General features: G+C 52.5%; 2 protein-coding genes across 2 annotated transcripts in view; one reads left to right on the top strand and one right to left on the bottom strand.

The window, feature by feature from the left end:
• Positions 1-1,750: 1,750 nt before the first annotated feature.
• RIBC2 (RIB43A domain with coiled-coils 2) lies at positions 1,751-9,040 on the bottom strand. The gene is made up of 7 exons (XM_020977454.2): positions 8,520-9,040; positions 7,272-7,353; positions 5,899-6,243; positions 5,203-5,321; positions 4,409-4,636; positions 3,006-3,172; positions 1,751-1,927 (listed from the first exon to the last, which is right to left on the bottom strand). The coding sequence occupies exons 1-7, from the start codon at positions 8,982-8,984 to the stop codon at positions 1,846-1,848; spliced, it is 1,488 nt and encodes a 495-aa protein (XP_020833113.1). The 5' UTR covers positions 8,985-9,040; the 3' UTR covers positions 1,751-1,845.
• Positions 8,949-19,938, top strand: part of SMC1B (structural maintenance of chromosomes 1B) — a 52,428-nt gene continuing 41,438 nt past the window's right edge. The window contains 7 exon segments of the mRNA XM_020977452.2: positions 8,949-9,140; positions 9,329-9,517; positions 11,143-11,255; positions 11,925-12,128; positions 16,799-17,037; positions 17,234-17,492; positions 18,794-18,934. Of these exon segments, the coding sequence (XP_020833111.1) occupies positions 9,032-9,140; positions 9,329-9,517; positions 11,143-11,255; positions 11,925-12,128; positions 16,799-17,037; positions 17,234-17,492; positions 18,794-18,934 (1,254 nt within the window). The 5' untranslated portion in view covers positions 8,949-9,031.

The following is a 19,938-nucleotide window of genomic DNA, read 5'->3' on the forward strand; positions in this document are numbered from 1 at the left end:
CCTGGAATTTGTGGAAGGGAGAATGTTTAGCCCCAAGAAGAAGCCCGAGGGAGGGTGGCTGTCTTTGTGAAGGGCTCTGTTTGGCCCCAGAAAGAAATGGGGGGAGCTCCGAGAGGCCCCCTCAGTTAGGCCTTAGAGTGGCCTGGGTTGCCTTGGAAGGTGGTGAGCTCCCCATCCTTGGAGGTCTTCAAGCGCAGAGCAGACAAACATTTACGAGGTGTGTGGTAGAGGGGCTGGACCCTGCGGTCTCCTCCAGTGCTCTATGCAAACAAAACCCCAGAGCAAAGTTCCCAGGAGGAGGAGGGGTGCTTCGTCTGGCACTCCCACTTGGGACAGCGGTAATTATTCTGAAGGCTTTTCCCATCCTTGGCATGGCCCCATATCAGAGCCCCTGAAACACCCCCATTTTCAGAAGAGAGCTGGGGTCTGTCCCCAGCTCCCCAAATGTCTGCTGAGCCATGGAACCTTGGGCAGATCACTGAGCCTTGCTAATTAATTCCCTGCTCTGAAACATGGAGACAAAGTGGTGCCCAGAAGGAGGCCTGGGCTCTCCTGGGGCCTGGGTTCGAATTCCTTCTCATGCAACCTCCCTGACCCTGTCACTTGCCGCTGTGGTGCTCAGTTTCCCCACGTGAACGCTGAGCAGGGCTGGATGATGACCCCTCAGGTCCCTTCCAGCCCTCCATACTACGAGGTCCAAGGAGGAGATCCGGAAAGCCCTGCAGGCCCTCCCCAGACTGAACGGCTGCCCCTGTCTGGACAGCTTCGCCAAGGGTGAGCACAGCACTGGGCAGAGGCCCGGGTGACCTCAGGCCTTAAGAATTTACAATCTTTAGCCTCAGCCTTAGGAGCTGCAGGCCCTGTGCCAGACACTGTGAGCTCTGCCATAATGCTGGGGCCCAGGACCCCTGACATGTGCCAGTCCCCAGAGTAGAGCAGTCCAGCTCCCAGTGCCGAGGCACCGGTCAGCGGCTCCGCCCACGTCAAGGCCGCTGAGCTGGAGGGAGCCTTGGGGCCATTAATGAGACAGGAGGACACTTCCCTTTAGCACAGCCTACAGGCGGGCTCCCAATTAACCAGGTGGCACCCACTGCTGGCCGTGGGTGACCCGCACTGAACCTGGCCTCCACTTCCTCTTTCTGTCACTGCCCAGCCTGGGCTGACAAAATGCAGGGAGGGATGAGATGGCCTCTGAGATTCCTTCGAGCGCTAGATTTCACAGAAGTGTGTGGTCTTCTCATCCACCTCTGTCTCAGGCAATTGCCAAGAGCACTCCAAAAAGGAGAAGAGATAGGGAGCTGGGGCAGAGAGGGGAACTATCAGAACACGGTATGTCAGGGCTGGGAAGGGCCTGAGCACAGGGGATGTCGGGCAGGGAGGGGCCTGAGCACAGGGGATGTCAGGGCTGGGAGGGGGCTGAGAACAGGGGATGTCAGGGCTGGGAGGGGCCTGAGCACAGGGAATGTGGGGCTGGGAGGCGCCTCAGGACAGGTCACAGAGTGAATTAGTGGCAAAGCTGAGACTAGCACCCGGCTTGTCTCCCTTCTACTTTAGGGTACTGGACCCCACGTTTCCCTATTAATTCCATTTTGTATTTGTTCATCTGACCCACATTTGCCATTCCCCCTCTAGTGCTAAAGAGCTAGCTAAGAGATCCTGTGAGCAGGAGTTTTCTGTTGTTGAAGAGAGTGGGCTTCTGCAGAGCCCCCGCACTGAGGTTTGGGGAGACAGATACCCCCCGACTCCAGCCTCAGTCCCTGACAGCCTCTGCGGCTTTTATTTTTTTCCAATGCAAAACCAAGTTCTCTTGAGACATCCAGAAAATCAGTGGCTGCGTCTTCTTCCTCATTTACTGGTTGTATTAAATTGTGTGAAATATTGTGCGGCCGGGTAACTAAGGTAGACTTGCTCCTTGAGATAATCTTGCCTGGAACAAAACAGACCAGACACACGGACAGATATTGGGGAATCCAACAGATGCGCTGCCACCCCCTTCCTCCTCGGAAATATCCTCACGTCACAGACACTCATCCCATGGGCACACTGGTGTTTCAACCTCTTAAAGAGGCTCAACCCTCCTCCCAGGCCGATTCCCTGCAGCAGAATGGGTAGGTCTGCCTTCCAAAACTGCCGCCTTGGCATGCTGAGCAACTAAGCATTAACACTGGATTTAGAACGACTGCACCCATTCCCTCTGACGCCTCTTAGTTTATCTTTAAATTGTTCTTTTAGATTCCCATCATGTGTATAGAGGCCACCTTATCACTGAGCTGAAAAACTGCAGAACATTTGAGTGTCAGAGCTGGGAGAGACCTTGGAGCCTAGAACAGAGAATCCCTGAAAGACTTTAGGTTCTAGAGCAGAGAGTATCTGAGAGACCTTGCATCCTAGAACAGAGGATGTCAGAACCGGGAGAGACCTTAGAACCTAGAACAGAGAATGACAGAGCTGGGAGAGACCTTGGAGCCTAGAACAGAGGACTATTAGAGCTCATAGAAGTTCTGGAGATCAGTTAATCCAGGGGCCTGGAGGCACTAAGCTTGGTTTTTATTTTGAAATATCCCATTGTAATCAGATCAGATGGAGGAATGAATAGATTAACAGATGGGATGGATGGATGGATGGATGGAATGGACAGATGGATAGACTAGATGGACAGATGGACAAATGGATAGGATGCACAAATGGATGGGTGAACAGATGGATAGGATGGATGGACAGATGGATGGATGGACAGATGGATAGGATGGACAGATAGATGGGTGGACAGGTAGATGGATATATGGATGGATGGATGGAATGGATAGATGGATAGAATGGGTGTACAGATGGATGGATGGACAGATAGGTGGATATATGGATGGATGGATGGATGGGATGGATAGATGGATGGACAGATGGAGGGACGGATCGATGGATGGCTGGGATGGCTGAATGGATTCACGTGTCTCTGGATGATCTCCTCCCCCCCCCCACATGCTAGCCCCTCCCTTTGGCCTACTCACATGTCTTTATGTTCTCGAGCCAAGTTCAAGTTCTTGTTATCCATGGCCCGGCGGAGCTCCCGGTTGAGTCGCTGTTGCTGCCTCTCAAATAGAAGATTGGCTCTGGCTGCCTGGATTTGCTGCCGGTCCCAATCGAAGTCCAGTTGCCTCTCCTCCTCTTGCAGCCTCTGCAGGGAAATATGAGAGCTGGGGCCACCTTATTCCAGACATTTGGCACCCTTAGGAAAAGGAGGGATGGCCAAGGGAGCAGGGCCAGGGCCAGGGCAGTGGTTTGCATCTGCTACCCTGCCTGCTCTTCTCCCCTAGCTTTCCCCTTCTCCATTTTACCTGCCTCTCTCCCACCCCTTCTTTCTTGAAGGAAAGGCTGATGGGTAGATCAGTAAGGGTGACACCAACAGGGACCACTGGACTTGTATTCTAAAGGCTGGGTTGTCATTCTGAAAGGTTCTTAACCTTGAAGGACCATAGGGACAAGGAAGGGGGGGAAAGTCAGGGACCTCTTGGGCTGGTGTGGAGGGCAAGTGGACACAAAGAAAGGATGAGGCCTGAAAGGTCATGGTGAGACGCAGAGGGTCATGCACGTGTCAAGGAAAAGAGTCTGAATTTGACTTTGCAAGCAACAGAGCAGAGCAGAGCCACGGCCAGATTCCTGGCCCAACAACCTTCTTCAGCAGGGGGATAGAGGATGAGCTGGACAAGGAGGAAGAAAGAGGGTCCCAGCAGCCCCTTTGAAAGGCAGAGATGGCAGGAAGGCCAGAAGGAAGCAGAGGTGAGCAGCAGGTCAGCTCTAAATGGGACTGATGGAATTTATAGGCTAAAAAGCCAGCGGGGCCTCCCAGAGAATCAGCCTTCCTTTGTTTCTTCTGAGCACACAGAAATGCCCACTTCATTTAAACAGGTTTTGTCAAAGGAAAAATAGATATTCTGGAGAAAACAGACAAGGGCCCAGCAAACTGCTGAGAGGCCAGGACAGTCTAGATGCAGCGGGGGTGAGGGATGAAGGTCTGTGCTGAGGCGGGGCAGGATGAGGGAGGATGGAGAAGCAGAGCAGGGGCCAGGCCATGGGAGGTGAAGGGGTCGGAGGCAGGGTGGACAGAGGGAGGAGGTCTGCTTCTGGCGACCTCAGAGGCCATCTCTGATCTGACATCTCTGATCGTGCTCACCGTGCATCTCCCTTTAATTTGTGCCGTGTTACTGATCTGCACCCCTGCCCCTCTACGAGGCTCTGAAGAGATGCCCCGGGGCTCTGTCGCCTCACTTTGCAAGTAGAGAAACTGAGGCTCAGAGTCTCCTACTCAGTCCAGTAGGAGCGAGGACTTCCCAGAGGCTCATCCCCACTCCCTAGGGTCAGGAAAAACAGAGGAAAGGAGAGAAGAGGAGGGGAAGTGGAGGAGGCATGTCACCTGCTTCTCCTGGATCTGCTGCTTCTGAACCAGCTGGATCTTGTCCAGCTGCTCCTTACTCATGCCCTTCCATCTGTCCGTGACCACTCTGTGTGGCCCAAAGGAGCTGGCCGCCTGCTGCGGGTTCTCAGAGAGGAAGTCGCTCTGCAGGGTGCTGGCGATCTCAGCCATGTTGTCTTCCTCCTCTTGTCTGTGCTCACGCCTTTTCCTTTCTGTGACTTCCAGCATCTAAAAGACGCCAAGAGTGGGGCGGCCTCACAGACGGCCAGTGGCAGGGGACGGGGTTCCAGGGCCCAGCTCTGCCTCAGATGGCTTCAGCCGTTCCAGTCTCTTTCCCTCGTCATCCCCTAATGCTCACTTTTTGGCTCCTTCCCCAAGGGCTGGGCCTCAAAGCTCTCCTTGGCCCTGGATGGAGGCCAGGCCTCTCTCCCTCAGGCCGGTTTCCTTGGGTCTTTAGTTCCCTGGCTGGGGGCCATCGCAGCCTAATGCCCTTCCCCTCCTCCAGAGGGGAGAAGCAGAGAAAAGGCCTTCCGCTTGTCCCTGATGGCGGGTGAGGGTGCAGACTAGGGAGGGGGGTTGGCAGAGATGCCAGCTGAGACCTCCACCTTCTCTGCCCCCCATCCATCTGGCTGTCGCCCTGGTGGGGTCCTTGGGGTCTCGTCCAGCACATAACTCTTAGGATGGGGAGGTATGAGAAGCTGAGAGGCAGGGGGAAGCTGTCCAGTGTTCCACCCTGTTGGACCCCTCAAGGGGCTGCCGCCCCGGCCCTTCCCCCAGCCCAGAGGTTGCCTCACCTGGCTTTTGTTGAAATCCTTTACAGTCTCGCACACCACACGTTTAGTGGCCAGCTCCAACTTCTGAAGGTTCATGGCGGTCTGGTCAAATTCCAGCCTGGTCTTGGTGAAGATGTCCTCTGGGGGAAAGAAACAGCCATGGTGGAGTGACTCGGAGTGCTTTATGAGGGGAGGAGAGCAGGGATTATGGCCCCCCTCTTTGCAGGGGGGGGTGACACCCAGAGAGGGTCCCCTAGCCGGGACTCACACTCAGGCCCCCTGAGCACTGTCCTGCCTTGACGGTGGAAGGTCATACAGCAAGCCAGGCTGGACCAGGACTCAGAAAATCTGAGCGTGTGGAAGAACCGAGACCCCCAGGCCCCACCACCGGCCCTTCCTCAAGGCCTGTCCCCGCCATGAATGACCGATCATCTGATTAAGCACCTGTTATGGGCACACAGGTGCGACCATGCTTGTCCTCCAGAAGTCAGATAACGAGCATGCATTATGTACCTACTGTGTGCCAGGCCCTGTGATGAGCCCTCCCTGCTCTCTGGAATCGCCCAGGCTAAGGTCATGTGGTCAGGCTCCCCCACTTCACAGAGCAAGACAACGAAGCTCTGAGATGGAGAGGGACTGGCCCAGGGTCACCCAGCTAGTGTCTGGCCAGGACTCGAACCCAGGCCCAGAGAACACAGGGCCAGCGCAGAGTCCTACCTGCAAATCTGTGGTCAGCCAGCGCGTTGTTCCACATTCTCTGCTGCTCTAGGGCCCACTCCCGGTTCTGCTCCTCCTGGGCCTTCTTCCTTTCCTTAGCGTTCAGGTCCTCCCCCATGAATTTCTGCAGCCCGGAGATGGTGTTCGAGGTATCCTGGTCAGACACGTGGGCCGGAACGTCCTTCTTTAGGGCCAGTGGGTCAGAGAGGTCAAACTCCCGGCGACTCTCGGGCTTCTGGAAGGTCTGCCAGAACTCGCTGATGGCTTTCTGGAGCTCGCGCCTGTCCCTCTGCTGACACTGATCCAAGACGCAGGCGATGTGGTCGTTCTCTCTCATCTCCGCTCCTAGGCAGGGCACAGGGCATCACAGGTGCTCAGAACTGGGATGTGTCCGAGGGAAGGGCTGGCAAGGGCAACAGCGGTGGGAGAAGCTAAAGACAGGCCCCGGGAGGTGTCCAGCAGGCGGAGGACCCCAGCTCAGAGCCAGAGAGGTGCCTCGGAACAGAAGAGGGAGGAGGGACAGGGCTAAGGACAGAACAGTGGGGGCGGGGAGGAGAAACACCCCCACAGCCCTCAATCACAGGGACTCCGGGCTGGAAGACCTCGGAGGTCATTGGCTGCCACCTGACAGGCTCTGCCCAGTGACCTCCAGAGGCTCGCCACTTGGCTGGTTCTGAAAGGCTGGACCCCTCTGCTCTCACTGAGCTGGCTTTTGGCATCTCTCAGACCTTTACCACGTTGCTGAGGGGGAGAATTCTTCAAGGGAATGAGGTCCAGTTGAAAGCGTTGTGACGCTGGGCACATCTGGGAAAAGCCCCTTAACCTCTCCGGCCTCAGTTTCCTCATCTGTGAAATGACCAGGGTGAGGGGCCCTCGGCTCTTTAGTGTGACACACAGGGGCGAGCGCTGCCTCTGAGCCACATGCCACCTTCTTCCATGCGATGGGGCCGGGCTGAGGAGGTGGCTCTTAGTGAACATGGCCTCGCACTAATGATGTGCCCTGCATCCTCAGACGGGCAGAGCCGGACCAGAATGCAGGTTTCTGCAGACGGATTTCTCCCTTCTGCTCCACCAGGGGGCGCTTGTTCTGAGCTAACCAAGGGTTGCCATGAAAGGACAGCTTCCAAGACTCTCAGGTACTGAGGTCACGCTGGTGCATGGGCATCCTTTGGAGAAGGGGGTGGCTGTGGGTGCTGAGTAGTGTATACGTTTCTTGGACTGGGCCCCACACACGTGAGGAAGGCAGGCAGCTGGAAATGCCTGGTGTGTCAGACTCAAAACTAAGAGGAGATCATTTAAAGGGAGGATGGAGGCAGAAGGTCCTCAAGGCTACAGGCCGCTGCTGCCTCAACAGCCCCAGGCTAGCGACTCACCGATCATTTCGTGCTTCCCTTTCTCGGTGGCTTCTTGAATCTTCCGATCGTGAACCTGCGCAGCCCAGGCATTATGATCTCCCTGTGTGAAGGTAATTTTAAAACTACAAGACATCTGGCTCCATCAGAAAGGATCCCAGCTTCCTCCTGGGCCGCCCACCTCGGCTCCTCCCTGCTCCTCCGGCCCTCCCCAGGTCATCAGACTCGGTGCTGGGAGGGCCCAGCCCAAAGCCGGCCTTACGACACCCAAGTCTGGGGGTCACCCAGGTGGGCAGTGCCTGCCTCCTGCCTCCAAACCAGGCTTCTTCTGGCTCACAGACCACAGCTCTTTCTGGGATCTCAATGCTGCTCCCAAACCCACATTTTCAGGCACTTTTTCTCCTGTGCAGCAGGGACTCAAGAGGTTATATACCCATTTTATGGATGACAAAACTGAGGCCCCCAGAGTTAGGAGGCCCTCTGACATGGGGCGGGGGGGCCCGAGGCTCCTTCAATCCTGACATTCAGCAGCTGAGCAAAGACAGGAGACATCTGTGCCAACCCAGTGGGGACTTCCCAGAGCCCTTCGAAACACCTGGATGCCTCTCCAGCTGTGAATCTGTCCTGTCCTGAGGGCGGTGGGAAGTGGCAGGAGGAGCCTTGGCCTTGCACTTACCAGCCCAGGGCTGGCATACTTAATGGTGAACTTAACGGAAGTTGTATGATTTCAAGACGGCCCTCGCACCCGACTTCACTTCTTGTGACATGTGGACAATCGCTCCTGCTGGGGAGCCTTTGGCTTTTTTTGTATCTATCTCCAGGGCTGAGCCCAGGGCCTGGCTCTAGTAAGCCTGATCTCCCGGGCGGGCCCCCTGCAGCTTGGATGTCGGCCTCATTCATCCCCAGTTCTCCACTCCACCAGAGCCTTCGACTTGCCCCAATTCTGGCCTCTACCCTTTCACATGCTGCCCAGCTGATACCCTTAGGCATAGGGCGCTCTCCTTTCCTCAGTAAAATGGGGATGGGGATGGCTGGACTGGCTGACTTCTGAAGTCCCTTGAAGCTCCAAGTCTATGAATTTATGCCCTTGGGTAAGTCACCTGTTTGCCCAGTGCCTCAGTTTCCTCCTCTGTAAAGTGAGGGTATTGGACTGGAGGGCTTTTACTTCAATGAGTCTCTGCCCCTGTGCCTCAGTTTCCCCCCTCTGCAGGGCCAGGTCTCCACCCCCGTACCTCAGTTTCCTCCTGGACCCAGCCCAGGCGAGCTCACCCCGATCAGTAGCTCCCGGGTGTTGAACCAGCGGCTCTGCAGCTGCAGCTCTGCCTGCCTCTTCTTTTCCAGGGAAGCCGCTTCTTTGTAGTCCTGGGGCTGCACCACATTGCTAGACCTCAAGGGCATCTTGGGCGGGGGGGTGCGGCCTGAAGGCCAGGAAGCCAACGCGGGGGGGAGGTGGGGCTCCGAGCAAACGAGCAAACCAACGAGCAAGCGTGCAAGTGAGCGGCAGCGGCAGCCGGAGCCCAAAGGCAGAAGGAGGCGCCTGCGTTCCCTTGGCAACACCTGCACGCACTCGGTTCCTAGGCAACGCCGCTCAGGGCCATTGCGAGGGCACCCCCCGCCCTCGCTTCTCCCTGCGCACGCGCACACGTCCTCCCGGCTGTCTCGCGAGAGCCCCCGCAGCCTCCCTCCCTTCCGCTGTCGTAGCTGCCGCCTTCCCGCGCTAGTCTCCGCCGCCATCTTGTGGACTCGACGCGTCCGGGGCCGCCTCCCTTCTCGACGCCGCCATGGGCCGCCTGGACCGGCTGCTCGTGGAGAACTTCAAGTCGTGGCGCGGCCGCCAGGTCCTCGGGCCATTCCGCGGCTTCACCTGCATCGTCGGCCCCAACGGCTCCGGTGCGGGCGGGGAGACCGCTCAAGAGAGCCCGGGGATGAGGGGGCGAGGCCGGGGCCTGGGGCGGGGCGGGGACCACCGATGAGAGAAACGACGTGGGGAAACTGAGGCCGAATTGGGGCGGTGGGGGGGGAGTGAGGAGGAGGGAAAGGGGGGGAAAAAGCGCCTGGTGACGTTACACCCCCCCCAGGCAAATCGAATGTGATGGACGCGCTGAGCTTCGTGATGGGCGAGAGGCCGGGCCAGCTGCGCGTCAAGAGCGTGCAGGAGCTGATCCACGGCGCGCACGTGGGCAGGCCGGCGGCGGCCAGCGCCAGCGTGGAGGCCGTGTACGTGGACGAGAGCGGCGCCGAGAAGCGCTTCCGCAGGACCGTCCGGGGTGGGTGGGCGCCGCGGCCTCCCCTCCCCCTCCCTCCTCGCTTTCCATCTTCTTCCTCTCTCTCCTCCACCATCCTTCCTTCCTCGAGGGCCTCGTTTTCCATCTTCCTCCTCCTTCCCCCTCCCCCTTCCCCCTCTGTCTTCATCTCTCTTCCTCCTCCCTGCCCCTCCTCCATCCTCCTCCTCCCCCCCACTCCAGGTGCTCCTTTGTCCTCAGTTTGCACTCCCTGAGCCGGGTCCGCGCTGTGGCTGGATGTGACTGTGTCGGTGTCCCAGGGCAGGACCTGGTTTGTTGCCGTCTCAGTGTGTGTCTGGTGCCTCTGACAGTGACGGGCACATGCACACTGTCCCTGCGGGAGGGCAGGAGTACCCTCTCCCCCACTGGTCTCTGTCTCCCACAGTAGTTTACTGACAGACGCACAGCTTGGCGGAGGGCAGGCTCTCGCCTTACGGGTTAACATTTTGACCATTGGCTGAAGACTCCTGAGTGGTGTCACGCTTAGGATTCGGGAATGAGGCAGCCTGTGTACGGCTTTGTCAGCTTCGGGGAGATGCTCCAGGAAGGTCATTTGTTATCATCCGGCTGGTGCAGCCAGAGGATGGGCAAAGATGAGTCTTGGCCCCTGTGTGTCCAGTGGGTGCTTGTTTCACAGATGCGGTGCTACCTGTTGTTGGCACAGTGTCTGGCTTATAGTGGGCACTTCATGTCAGTTCATTGATCGAGCAGCTTGATGTCCAGAGACAGTGGTGCCACATTCCACCTCTTGCACATGTTCCCTGCCTCCTGCTGAGGACGGGGAGGAGTCACCAGGGGGGTTTGGCACCTCCTTTTTGCCCCTAAGAATACAATCCCTTCTGATTAGATAGGGATGTCTGACCGCTGGGTTGACTCTCTTCTTCCACCTGCACGGGGCGGCTCTCAGTCTGTCTGGCTTCTCATCTACTGGTTGCATGCAGCAGGCTGATCTCTGTGTCCTTGCTGCCCAAGCATCCTTACTGACCAGTCCTCTTGTGAGTGTTTTAAAATGGGCTTATGCCTGACAGCATGGCTCAGCTGCAAGGGCTTAAACATGGCCAGGCAGCCACCAGGACTCAAGAACCAATCTCCTCATTCCAGAGGACAGCTCAGGGTACTGGGGGTTCTAGATCCAGCTTCTTCATCCCCCCAAAGGCATGAACTGAGTTAACGCAGGAAGGATTTGGCTTTGCTTTGCTGGAATCCCTCCCCCTCCTGTCATTTGGCTTCCCTCATTGCTGGGGCACCCCAAAGCAAACCTTATGACCTTTCCAAGGAGGAAGATGCTTGAATCCAAGCATCCCTGCCTTCTGCTGCCTCATGTCACTGGGATTTGGGTATCGTTTTCTTTGTGTTGAGGCCGATGGTTGTGTTGCCTTGTCCTCATTTTTCAACCTGGTCTGAGTAGTGAATGTAATGAGACATTTAGTCAGTCAGAGAAAACTTTGGGTGTGATGGTCTGCCCATATTAATGGGTCAAGTCTCTGACCGGTTGATCAGGCCATCTTAATGTGCGTAAATAGGAATGATGTTATAGAAACTTTTAATACTCATCGAACCAACATTATCCACTATTTAGTTTGAGTTGCTTCTAACTTTATTTCTTCCAGGAGGGTCATCAGAATTTCATTTTAATGACAATCCTGTCAGTCGTTCAGTCTACATAGCAGAGTTGGAAAAAATTGGCATAATTGTCAAAGCCAGGAACTGCCTGGTTTTTCAGGTAAGTAGCTAAGGGGCTGTTGATACTCAGTTTTGGAAGAATGAACTTAGTCAGGAAAACAGCCTGTGGAGTGACTACAGGGATATAATTAAAAAGCAGGCTAAAATGAAGTGGAATGTTGTATCTGTGATTACCAGGCTCAGCCCCAAATTGGGGATGAGGCTGGGCCCCTCCTTGCCCTGGGTGCAAAGCACCAGACTGACTAGAGGCTAGTGCTTGGTGAAGTGAAGGCTCCTGGGGCGGGTGAGTGGATTAAATGTTTAGACATGACTGATGCCCAAACCAAAGTGAGTACTTCATCAGGGGGTAGCAACAGGCCAGCCTCCTTGGGGATCCTCTCAGAGGACACCCTGCCTTCTTTAAACTGGCTGTCTCCCCTGCCCAGAGTGGTCTCCTCTCCACTTCTTAGCTCATATCCCGCTCCTGAGGGAGGCTTTTCCCAGCCTTCTCTCCACCTCCTTCAGCCACAGCTTCCCCTCTGCCCTGTAACTTGTACGTACAGCAGTTTTTGGGTCACCTCCCCTTTGTTAGACTGAGCCCCTTGAGGGCGAGGACCCTGTGTGTTTGTCTTTCTTTGTATCCCTAGTTTTGAGCACTGGGCCTGGCACATAGTAGGTGCTTAATTAAATACTGTGGACCAACTCTCTGATATGTCTCATTCTGTTTCAGGGCACTGTAGAATCCATTTCAATGAAAAAACCCAAAGAGAGAACTCAGTTTTTTGAAGAAATTAGCAGTTCAAAGGAGCTTGTCGAGGAATATGAGAAAAAGAAGAAAAGGGTACAGAAAGCTGAAGAGGATGCCCAGTTTAATTTTAATAAAAAAAAAAATGTGGCTGCGGAACGCAAACATGCGAAATTAGAGAAGGAAGAGGTGAGTGACAAAGTTGGTGTTTGTGTTCCTGACCTAACCTCCTTGTGGAGTCAGGTGCCCAGGGAGCGGACCTGCTGCTGCGAGGTGCTTAGTAGGAGCGCACACAAGCCCTCCCTGGGGTCCATGGTGTGGTTGGATGTGTTCATGTTGGTGTCCTTGCTGTCTCAGTGTGTGTCTGGTGCCTTGGGACAGTGACGGGCACATGCACACTGTCCCTCCTGGAGGGCAGGAAGACCCACTCCCCTACTTGTCTCTGTTTCCCACAGTAGTGTACTAACAGACGCACAGCTTGGCAGAGAGCGGGCTCTCACCTTATGGGTTAACATTTTGACCCCTGGCTGAAGATTCCCCAGTGGTCTAATCTGTTGCTTTAGGCCTCCTTGTATTTTTGGTGGCATCTGACTACCATCTCCTGGAAAACCTCTACTCCCTCATCTCCATGATCCCACGCAGTTCTTCAGGCTTCTCTTCCTGTCCCTTGTCAGCCTTAAAAATTGTTGAATCTCAGGATGGCAAGGCCCTTCAGAGGCCATCTCTGGGCTGAGCAGGAATGAACTCAGTGGCATCTCTGAGGCAAGAATGAGCCTCAGCCTGAAGACTGCCGCACCCTCCCTGATGGTTCCTTGGGTCAAGCCAAAGTCTGCCATTCTCTGACTTGGGCCCTGTCCTGTCTGGCAGCTGGCAGCCCCTTCTGCCCACCGGCTGCCTTCCTCTGACCCCCCTCCCCTGAGCCAGTGCTGTGTCTGAGAGGCCGGGCTGGGGCAGGGAAGCCTGGGGTTGAGGTACAGATCTGCCTTTTGTAGGGGGCTAAAGAAGGGTCTGAGAAGGGCCAAGTGCTCGTCGGGCACTGCTCCTGTTGTTAGTGGAGTCTCTATAGGCAGGCCTCAGGCCCTTGGCAGCCGTGGGACCCTGGGCAAGGCACTCCCCCTTTGCTCGCGTGCCTCAGTGTCCTGCACTGTAAAATGAGGCTCATCATCGCGCCTCCTTGGCTGTGAGGATCCAGTGAGATCGTCTTTGTAGTAGGCATGGCACTTAATAAGGGCTTTCTCCTCTCTCCCTCCCTCTTGCAGTTTGGGCTTCCTTGTGTCCTGTCCCTCAGCAGTGCTTGGCACATATGTCCGCTTTCTCATTTGGAGGTATCTTCCTTGGTAAAAACAGGAGAGGGGAGCTGGCAGGCTTAGGCAGGGGAGTGGCAAACCCCATCTTCCCTGGTGTAGAGGACCCAAAATCCTATGTGCAGGTCTGTGGAGGGATTTTTAAGATGTGGCTGAGTTGGTCAGTGAATTGTCATATGTGCATTCCTGGACAGGTGGGTGGCTGCTATCTAGCTTTGAGATGAAGTACTTTACTTGTATGTTAACTCATGCAGTACTCACAACAGTCCTGAGAGGTTGGTGCTTTTATGTGCCCATTTTGCAGATGAAGAAACTGAGGCACACAGGGAAAATGACTTGCTCAGGGTCACCTAGCTAGCAAGTGTCTGAGACTGGATTTGAACTCTGGCCTTCCTGACTCCAAGTTCAGCACTCTGTGTACTAGGCCACCTAGGAACCACAGAGGTTGTCTAAGTATAACTATCATGCAAGGTGTAAAGCAGGGAAATGTACGTTTTCTGTAGGGTTCCCTAGTGTCCTGAGGACATCCTGCACCGGCAGCTGTTCCTCCCACACGACCCCCCTCCCCCACTTCCTGCTTCCCTGGTTTCTCCCCTTCTACAGGAAAGCTTTCCCAAGCCCCCTAACTGAAGCGCCTTCTCTCTGAGACTAGCCAGGTTTATTCTGAAAGTGTCCCGGGTATGCATGATTGTTGGCATGTTCTCTTAGACTGGGAGCTCCTGCCAGACAGCAATTGGTGCATCATTGCCCAGCCTGCAGGAAGGGCATCCTAAGTGCTCATTAAGTGACGGACCTCAGAGTTCATCCAGTTTGGGGAGAAGTGACTTGCTCAGGGTCACCTAGGTACCACATGTCAGAGGTTGGAATCTGAGCCCAGCTCCTCTTGGCTCTAAATACCTAGATTTGAACCCAGAGCCTCAGGCTCCAGCATGCCGAGCACTCAGAATGGCCCAGGTGTTCTTGTCATTTCCCGCCTTGTGTTCTTCCCAGGAATCACCTGGCTTTCATCCTGGGTTCTGTCGTCTCGTGTCCCTGCCTTGGTTAGTTACCAGTCTTCCCTGTGTGGCAGGAAGCGCTTCAGGCCTCTCGTTCTCACGTTCCGCCTCTCTGTCCTACCGGGCTTGCTTAAATGGTCAAAGCCAGTAGTGCGGTGGCCAGGAAATTTTTCAGGGACAGCCAAGCTTGGACATGGGTGCTGGTCACTGGGCACTGTCCCAACCCTCCCTTCTTCCATGGCCATTTGGCTGCCCAAAACCCACCTGGAATGATGAAGTCACATGGCATGGGTAAAGTGCCTACTCTGCACCAGGTGCTGTGCTAAGCCCTTGACCAAGGTGATCTCATTTGATCTCCCAGAAACTCTGGGAAGGAGGTACTGTGAATATCACTGCCACTTTATACTTGAAGAACCTCAGGCAGACAGATCCTAGCTCTTCCTGACTCCAGGCCCAGCGCCTTGTCCTCTGCAGCCCCCTAGCTTCTGTTGCCCACCAGGCTGCGCCGTTCACTTGCCCTCCTGATAGAACCTAAGGACTGAGGCCCAGCTAGAATTTGGACTCCCTGAGTGCAGGGACCATCTGGTTTTTTCTGCTGGCACGTAGCAGGTGCTTAATAAATGCCTTTATGTCAGTTCATCTGTTCGTTCATTCATTCGTGTCAGATGCTAAAGGCAAAACATCGCTGTTTCTGTTCTGTACCTACATGTGGAATTCTGCCCTGGCTAGGTCTGTTTTCTTAGTGGATTGGGCCCACGGCCTCAGCTTGGGAGATCTCTTTGGATTCCCAAATTCCATTAATCAGACTTGAGAAGTACATCATCAGTATTTTCATCCAGGTCACGGATCAAACCATTGGACACCCAAGTAGGTGTTGTGCAGAATAAAGCCTGGGAATCCTCCGGGGGAGGAGAGGCGTCCTTCCACGTGGACACACACACACATGTTCGAGTCTTTTCTGCTTTGTTCATCAGAGCACTTGACAGCAGTGAGACACCACACGGAAACCCACTAAAGCAGGGGGACCAAGAGAAAGCACTCCTGTGCATGAACTGTCTTCTTTCTGAATGCCTTCCTCACCTAGAGAGAGAAAGAACAGAAATGATCTGGGCACAGTGCACAGCCCAGAACAACAGATCAACCACGAAGCAGAAATCCCCAAAACCAAGTAACATGTTAACAAATTGGAAAGAAAACAGCCTATTGATAAAACTAGGAGCTGGTCTTTTTTGGCAGGGAAATTAACAAAATAGATGAGGAGCTAAAGCGATTAATGAAGAAGACTAAGTTGGGGCAGTGGTGCAGTGGATAGAGCACTGGCCCTAGAGTCAGGAGGACCTGAGTTCAAATCCAGCCTCAGACACTTGACATTTACTAGCTGTGTGACCCTGGGTAAATCACTTAACCCCATTGCCTAGCGCAAAAAAACCCAAAACAAAACAACTAAATTGTTCATATAAAAAACGAAATAGGAAAATTCACAACCAATTAAAAGGAAGTGAAGGAAATATATTCTGTATATTGGTCTGTAGTGTAGACCAAGCTCCCTGGTAAACGTTAATGCAAATAAGTTGTTAGCAGTTAGGCTATAACAACATATTAAAATGATTATGCATTATGACTCAGTTGGATTTATGCCAGGAATATAGGGTTGGTTCAGTATAGGAAATAATATAAACGCCATAGGCCATATTAACAAAAATGATAAAAAACTGCATAAATAAATAAAGCTGAAAAGCTTTTCGACAGAATCTGATGCTTATTCCTATTAAAAAATACTAGAAAGCGGGGCAGTTAGGTGGCACATTGGATAGAGAGCTCCAGCCTTGAGTCAGGAGGACCTGAGTTCAAATCCGGCCTCAGACACTTGACACTTAGTAGCCGTGTGAGCCTGGGCAAGTCACTTAATCCCGATTGCCTCACCAAAAAGCAAAAAAAAAAAAAATACTAGAAAGCATAGGAATAAATGAACTTTTTCTTAATTTGGTAACTAAGAATAATAATACCTAGCATTTGTATGATGCCTATTATGTGCCAGGCACTCTACTAAGCACTTTACAAATATGATCTCATTTGGTCCTCAACAGTCTTGGGAGGTGGGTGCTATGATTATCTCCATTTTACAGTTGAGGAAACTGAGGCAGACAGAGGTGAAGCGTGAATGATGTGAGCCTCTGATGGCGTCTTGTTTGGGAAGGCTGGCTGTGCCTAGTCTTCTGAGATCCAGGCAGGCACGCCAGGGCAGGATTATAGGGGAAATGGGAGAGTCAGTTATGGAAAATGGCAGGGGGGCACCCTGAATAGTGGCCCAGAGTCGTGAAAGTAGTTGCTGGTGAGGTGAACCAGAAAGGAGCATTGAGGAGAAGAGAGGGCAGGTGAGGAGTCAGAGTGCTCCGCATCCTCTGTGTATGGAGGAGCCTCCCCAGGCTTAGAGGGAGATAGAAAGGAATAAGGACTATTTCCCAATGGGGCACAGCCAGAAAGGGAGGGGCCGGGTGGAGTGAACCGGCGGCAGGTGTCCTGGGCCCCCTAAGATGTCCTCTGGTTTTATTCCAAACAGGCTGACCGCTACCAGGTCCTCCTCGAGGAACTGAAAGGGAAGAAGATACAACTGCAGCTTTTTCAGCTTTACCACAATGAGAAAAAAATTCAGTTTCTGACCAGTGAATTAGATGAAATAAACAAGGAGTTGGCTCTTACAAAAGACTCCCTTTCTGTAGATGAAAATGTAGTGAAAAGCAAGAAAAAGGACCTTGGAAAGTTAACCCGAGAGCTTCAGCAAATGGAAAAGGAAATGAAGTGAGTTGTTTGTTTTTAAAGAGCTTAAAGCACTCGGGCTTAAAGTGGGAGTTGTAGATCCCTTGAAACCTGTAATTCTTGGCTCCCCCGGGCCCGTCAGGGAGATCCCACAGCTCCCGGGGTCTCGGTCTTAACCTTGCCACTTCCTTCCGACCCTGGGCCTCCACAGAACCAGGCAGGTTGCTTCTCTTCCCAGGGCTCTGGAGGCGGTGCTGAACCAGAAGAGGCCCCAGTACATCAAAGCCAAGGAAAACACCTTACACCACCTCAGAAAGTTGGAGACTGCCAAGAAGTCAATCAGGGTCAGTGAGAAGCAGTGTGCCAAGCAAGAAGATGACATCGAAGCCCTGGAAAAAGAACAGCAAGACTTAGACAGGACCTGGAGGGATTTTGAGAAGCAGGTTGAAGAAGAGAGGCTGCGTCGAGGGAGGGACATTGAGCTGGAAGCCAGTCAGGTGAGAGTTTGCTGGGGGACAGAAGATCAAGAGGGAAGTGATAGCCTTTGCTTCTGATAGGTTTGACCTAGAGGTCCATACTAACCGATTTTAATGTCTAATTTTCCATCTATGGAAATATTGACTTAAAGCTTCTTTTGGTGGCATCTATAGTATGAGGTGATGGAGGTATTTTAGGTCCCTTGTAGGCTGGCCATCCTCTAAATCTACAATCAGTAACTAATGTCATTTGGTGGTCCTTCAACCTCTGGAAACTATGTTAACGAAATGAAGTTTTATATCTTCTTATATCTGTTTATTTTTAAAGACCTTAAAGCTCTTGAAGAATTAATATCTTACTTTTTATTCTAATTTTTCTTTCTTCGTGAATGTAGAGAAAATTTTTTCATAGCTGTGTGTGGCTGTGTAGAAACTTAAATGATTGTTTAAATGACAGAAGGGGAAATGAATTAATTCACACAGGAATGAGATGAATTAAGAATAGGCCAGAATTTGGAATTAAGTTGATTACTTGCCCATTTCCTTGAATAATTAAAAGATCTTCCATGCAAATTTCTTTCTCTACATTATTTTTGTGTGTAATCTTCCATAATGTGTGATATGTTTAAATGCCCAAATGATTGTGCATACAATATTTGTGGAGATTCTCTCTCTATATGTAAGTATTTATTATATTCAGGGGGCAGCTAGGTGGTGTGGTGAATAGAGCACTGTGCTTGGAATCAGGAAGACTCATCTTCCTGAGTTCAAATCTGACCTCAGACATTTCCTAGCTGTGTGACCCTGGATGTGTCATTTAACCTTCTTTGCCTCGATTTCATCATCTGTAAAATGAGCTGGAGAAGGAAATGGCAAACTGCTACAGTATCTCTGCCAAGAAAATCCCAAAGGGGGTCACGGGGAGTTGGACACGACTAAAGTGACTGAACAGTGACAGCAAATTTATATTCAGATACCCACACAGAAAGAACTACAGATCTCTAGGTTACATCTAATTTTGCAAAACATTTTTCCCTCAGCAAAGCCACACAGTAAGAGTGTGGAGGCTGTTAGCAAAGACTTTAGAGTTTTGTTTTGAATAACTCTGAGTTATCCAGGCTGAGCTGTGGTAGGACCTGTCTCTTAAAACATTTATTTCATGTCTGCATTATTTCATTGGGCAAAGGTTGCCAATAATTGCAGGACCTGTATACAGTCTTTATTTCCTTATAATATTAATTATCTGCTAGGCTAAGACGTTATGCTTTGAGAATTTCCTGTGCTCTCATTGAATGAGCTATGTTTGAATGCTCTTTATCCAGCTGGATCAGTACAAGGAGCTCAAGGAACAAGTGATCAAGAAGGTAGCAACCATGACCCAGCAACTGGAAAAGCTGCAGTGGGAGCAGAGGGCAGATGAGGAGAGACGGGCATTTGGGGACAGGAGGCGAGCGGAAGTCCAGGTAGGCCACAGACCTCAATCATCATCCTGTCACCCGTCACTAGCCATGGTACCAGCCCCACCCATTTGTTAGAAAGAGCCAAAGAAAGCCAGAAGCACAGACAAACTTGCGGGGAGTTGGGGAGGTGATTTTTCTGGTAAGAATCAACTTTGAATCAGCTCAGAATTCAGGGGAGGGGAGAAGACTTTCTCTTCTGCCCTGCTGCCCCTGAGACGGAGACTCTCTAGGCTCTTAGAGTATTGCTGAGTTACCTTGTGATTCAAGATGCCTTTGGGGATTGACTTCTGAATCTAACTGTCATTCATTTATACCACAATTTCCATTAGAAAATGTGTTTCAGTTTCCAGACAAGCAGACACCAGGATCAGCCCTGGAAGTGGGGTTCTACTTGAAGACTTTGAGGATCTGTAACTTTTCTTGTGTGAATACTTCCCCCTACAATGACAATTGCAGCCCCTCAGTAAACAGGTTTTGTGGACCTGTTGTGTGCAGGCCTGTAGAAAGGTGGCTGCTAGCGGTTCCCTGCCCTTTCCACGGGGAAGGTGAAACATGCATGTCCCCATGTAACTCTAATTATTGTTGTCAGTGTGGCCAAGAGTCCTGGCAGCTGGAAGGGGCATGGGGCATCTTGGTGGAGGGCCTGTCCTCCCAGAGGGACCTTGAGGATTCAGACCAAAGATGGTCATGGGGATAATCATATAGTGGTTAAAAGTACTCTGTGTGTAGAGAAAAAATGTGTATGGATGTGTCACGGACCCTGTGGACAGTCAGACAGTGCTGCCTGTGGGTGGAACCCTTCTCCGAATAACATTTTTAAATGTAGAAAATAAAATATGTGGGATAATGAAGAAAATCAAGTCTCTTGAAATAGAATCATCAGAGTGTTTTAAAAACCAGCAAGTTCAGGGCCCTGGGTGAGGAATCTCTGCTCTGGGGAACAGAAGTGGTAGAAACAAGGCCATTTGGGTTGGAGTAGAGGGGGATGTGAAGAGCAGTGAGGGGGA

This window comes from Phascolarctos cinereus, unplaced genomic scaffold, assembly GCF_003287225.1.
Source record: "Phascolarctos cinereus isolate Bilbo 61053 unplaced genomic scaffold, phaCin_HiC Scaffold_1;HRSCAF=81, whole genome shotgun sequence".
Taxonomy (NCBI): Eukaryota; Metazoa; Chordata; class Mammalia; order Diprotodontia; family Phascolarctidae; genus Phascolarctos; species Phascolarctos cinereus.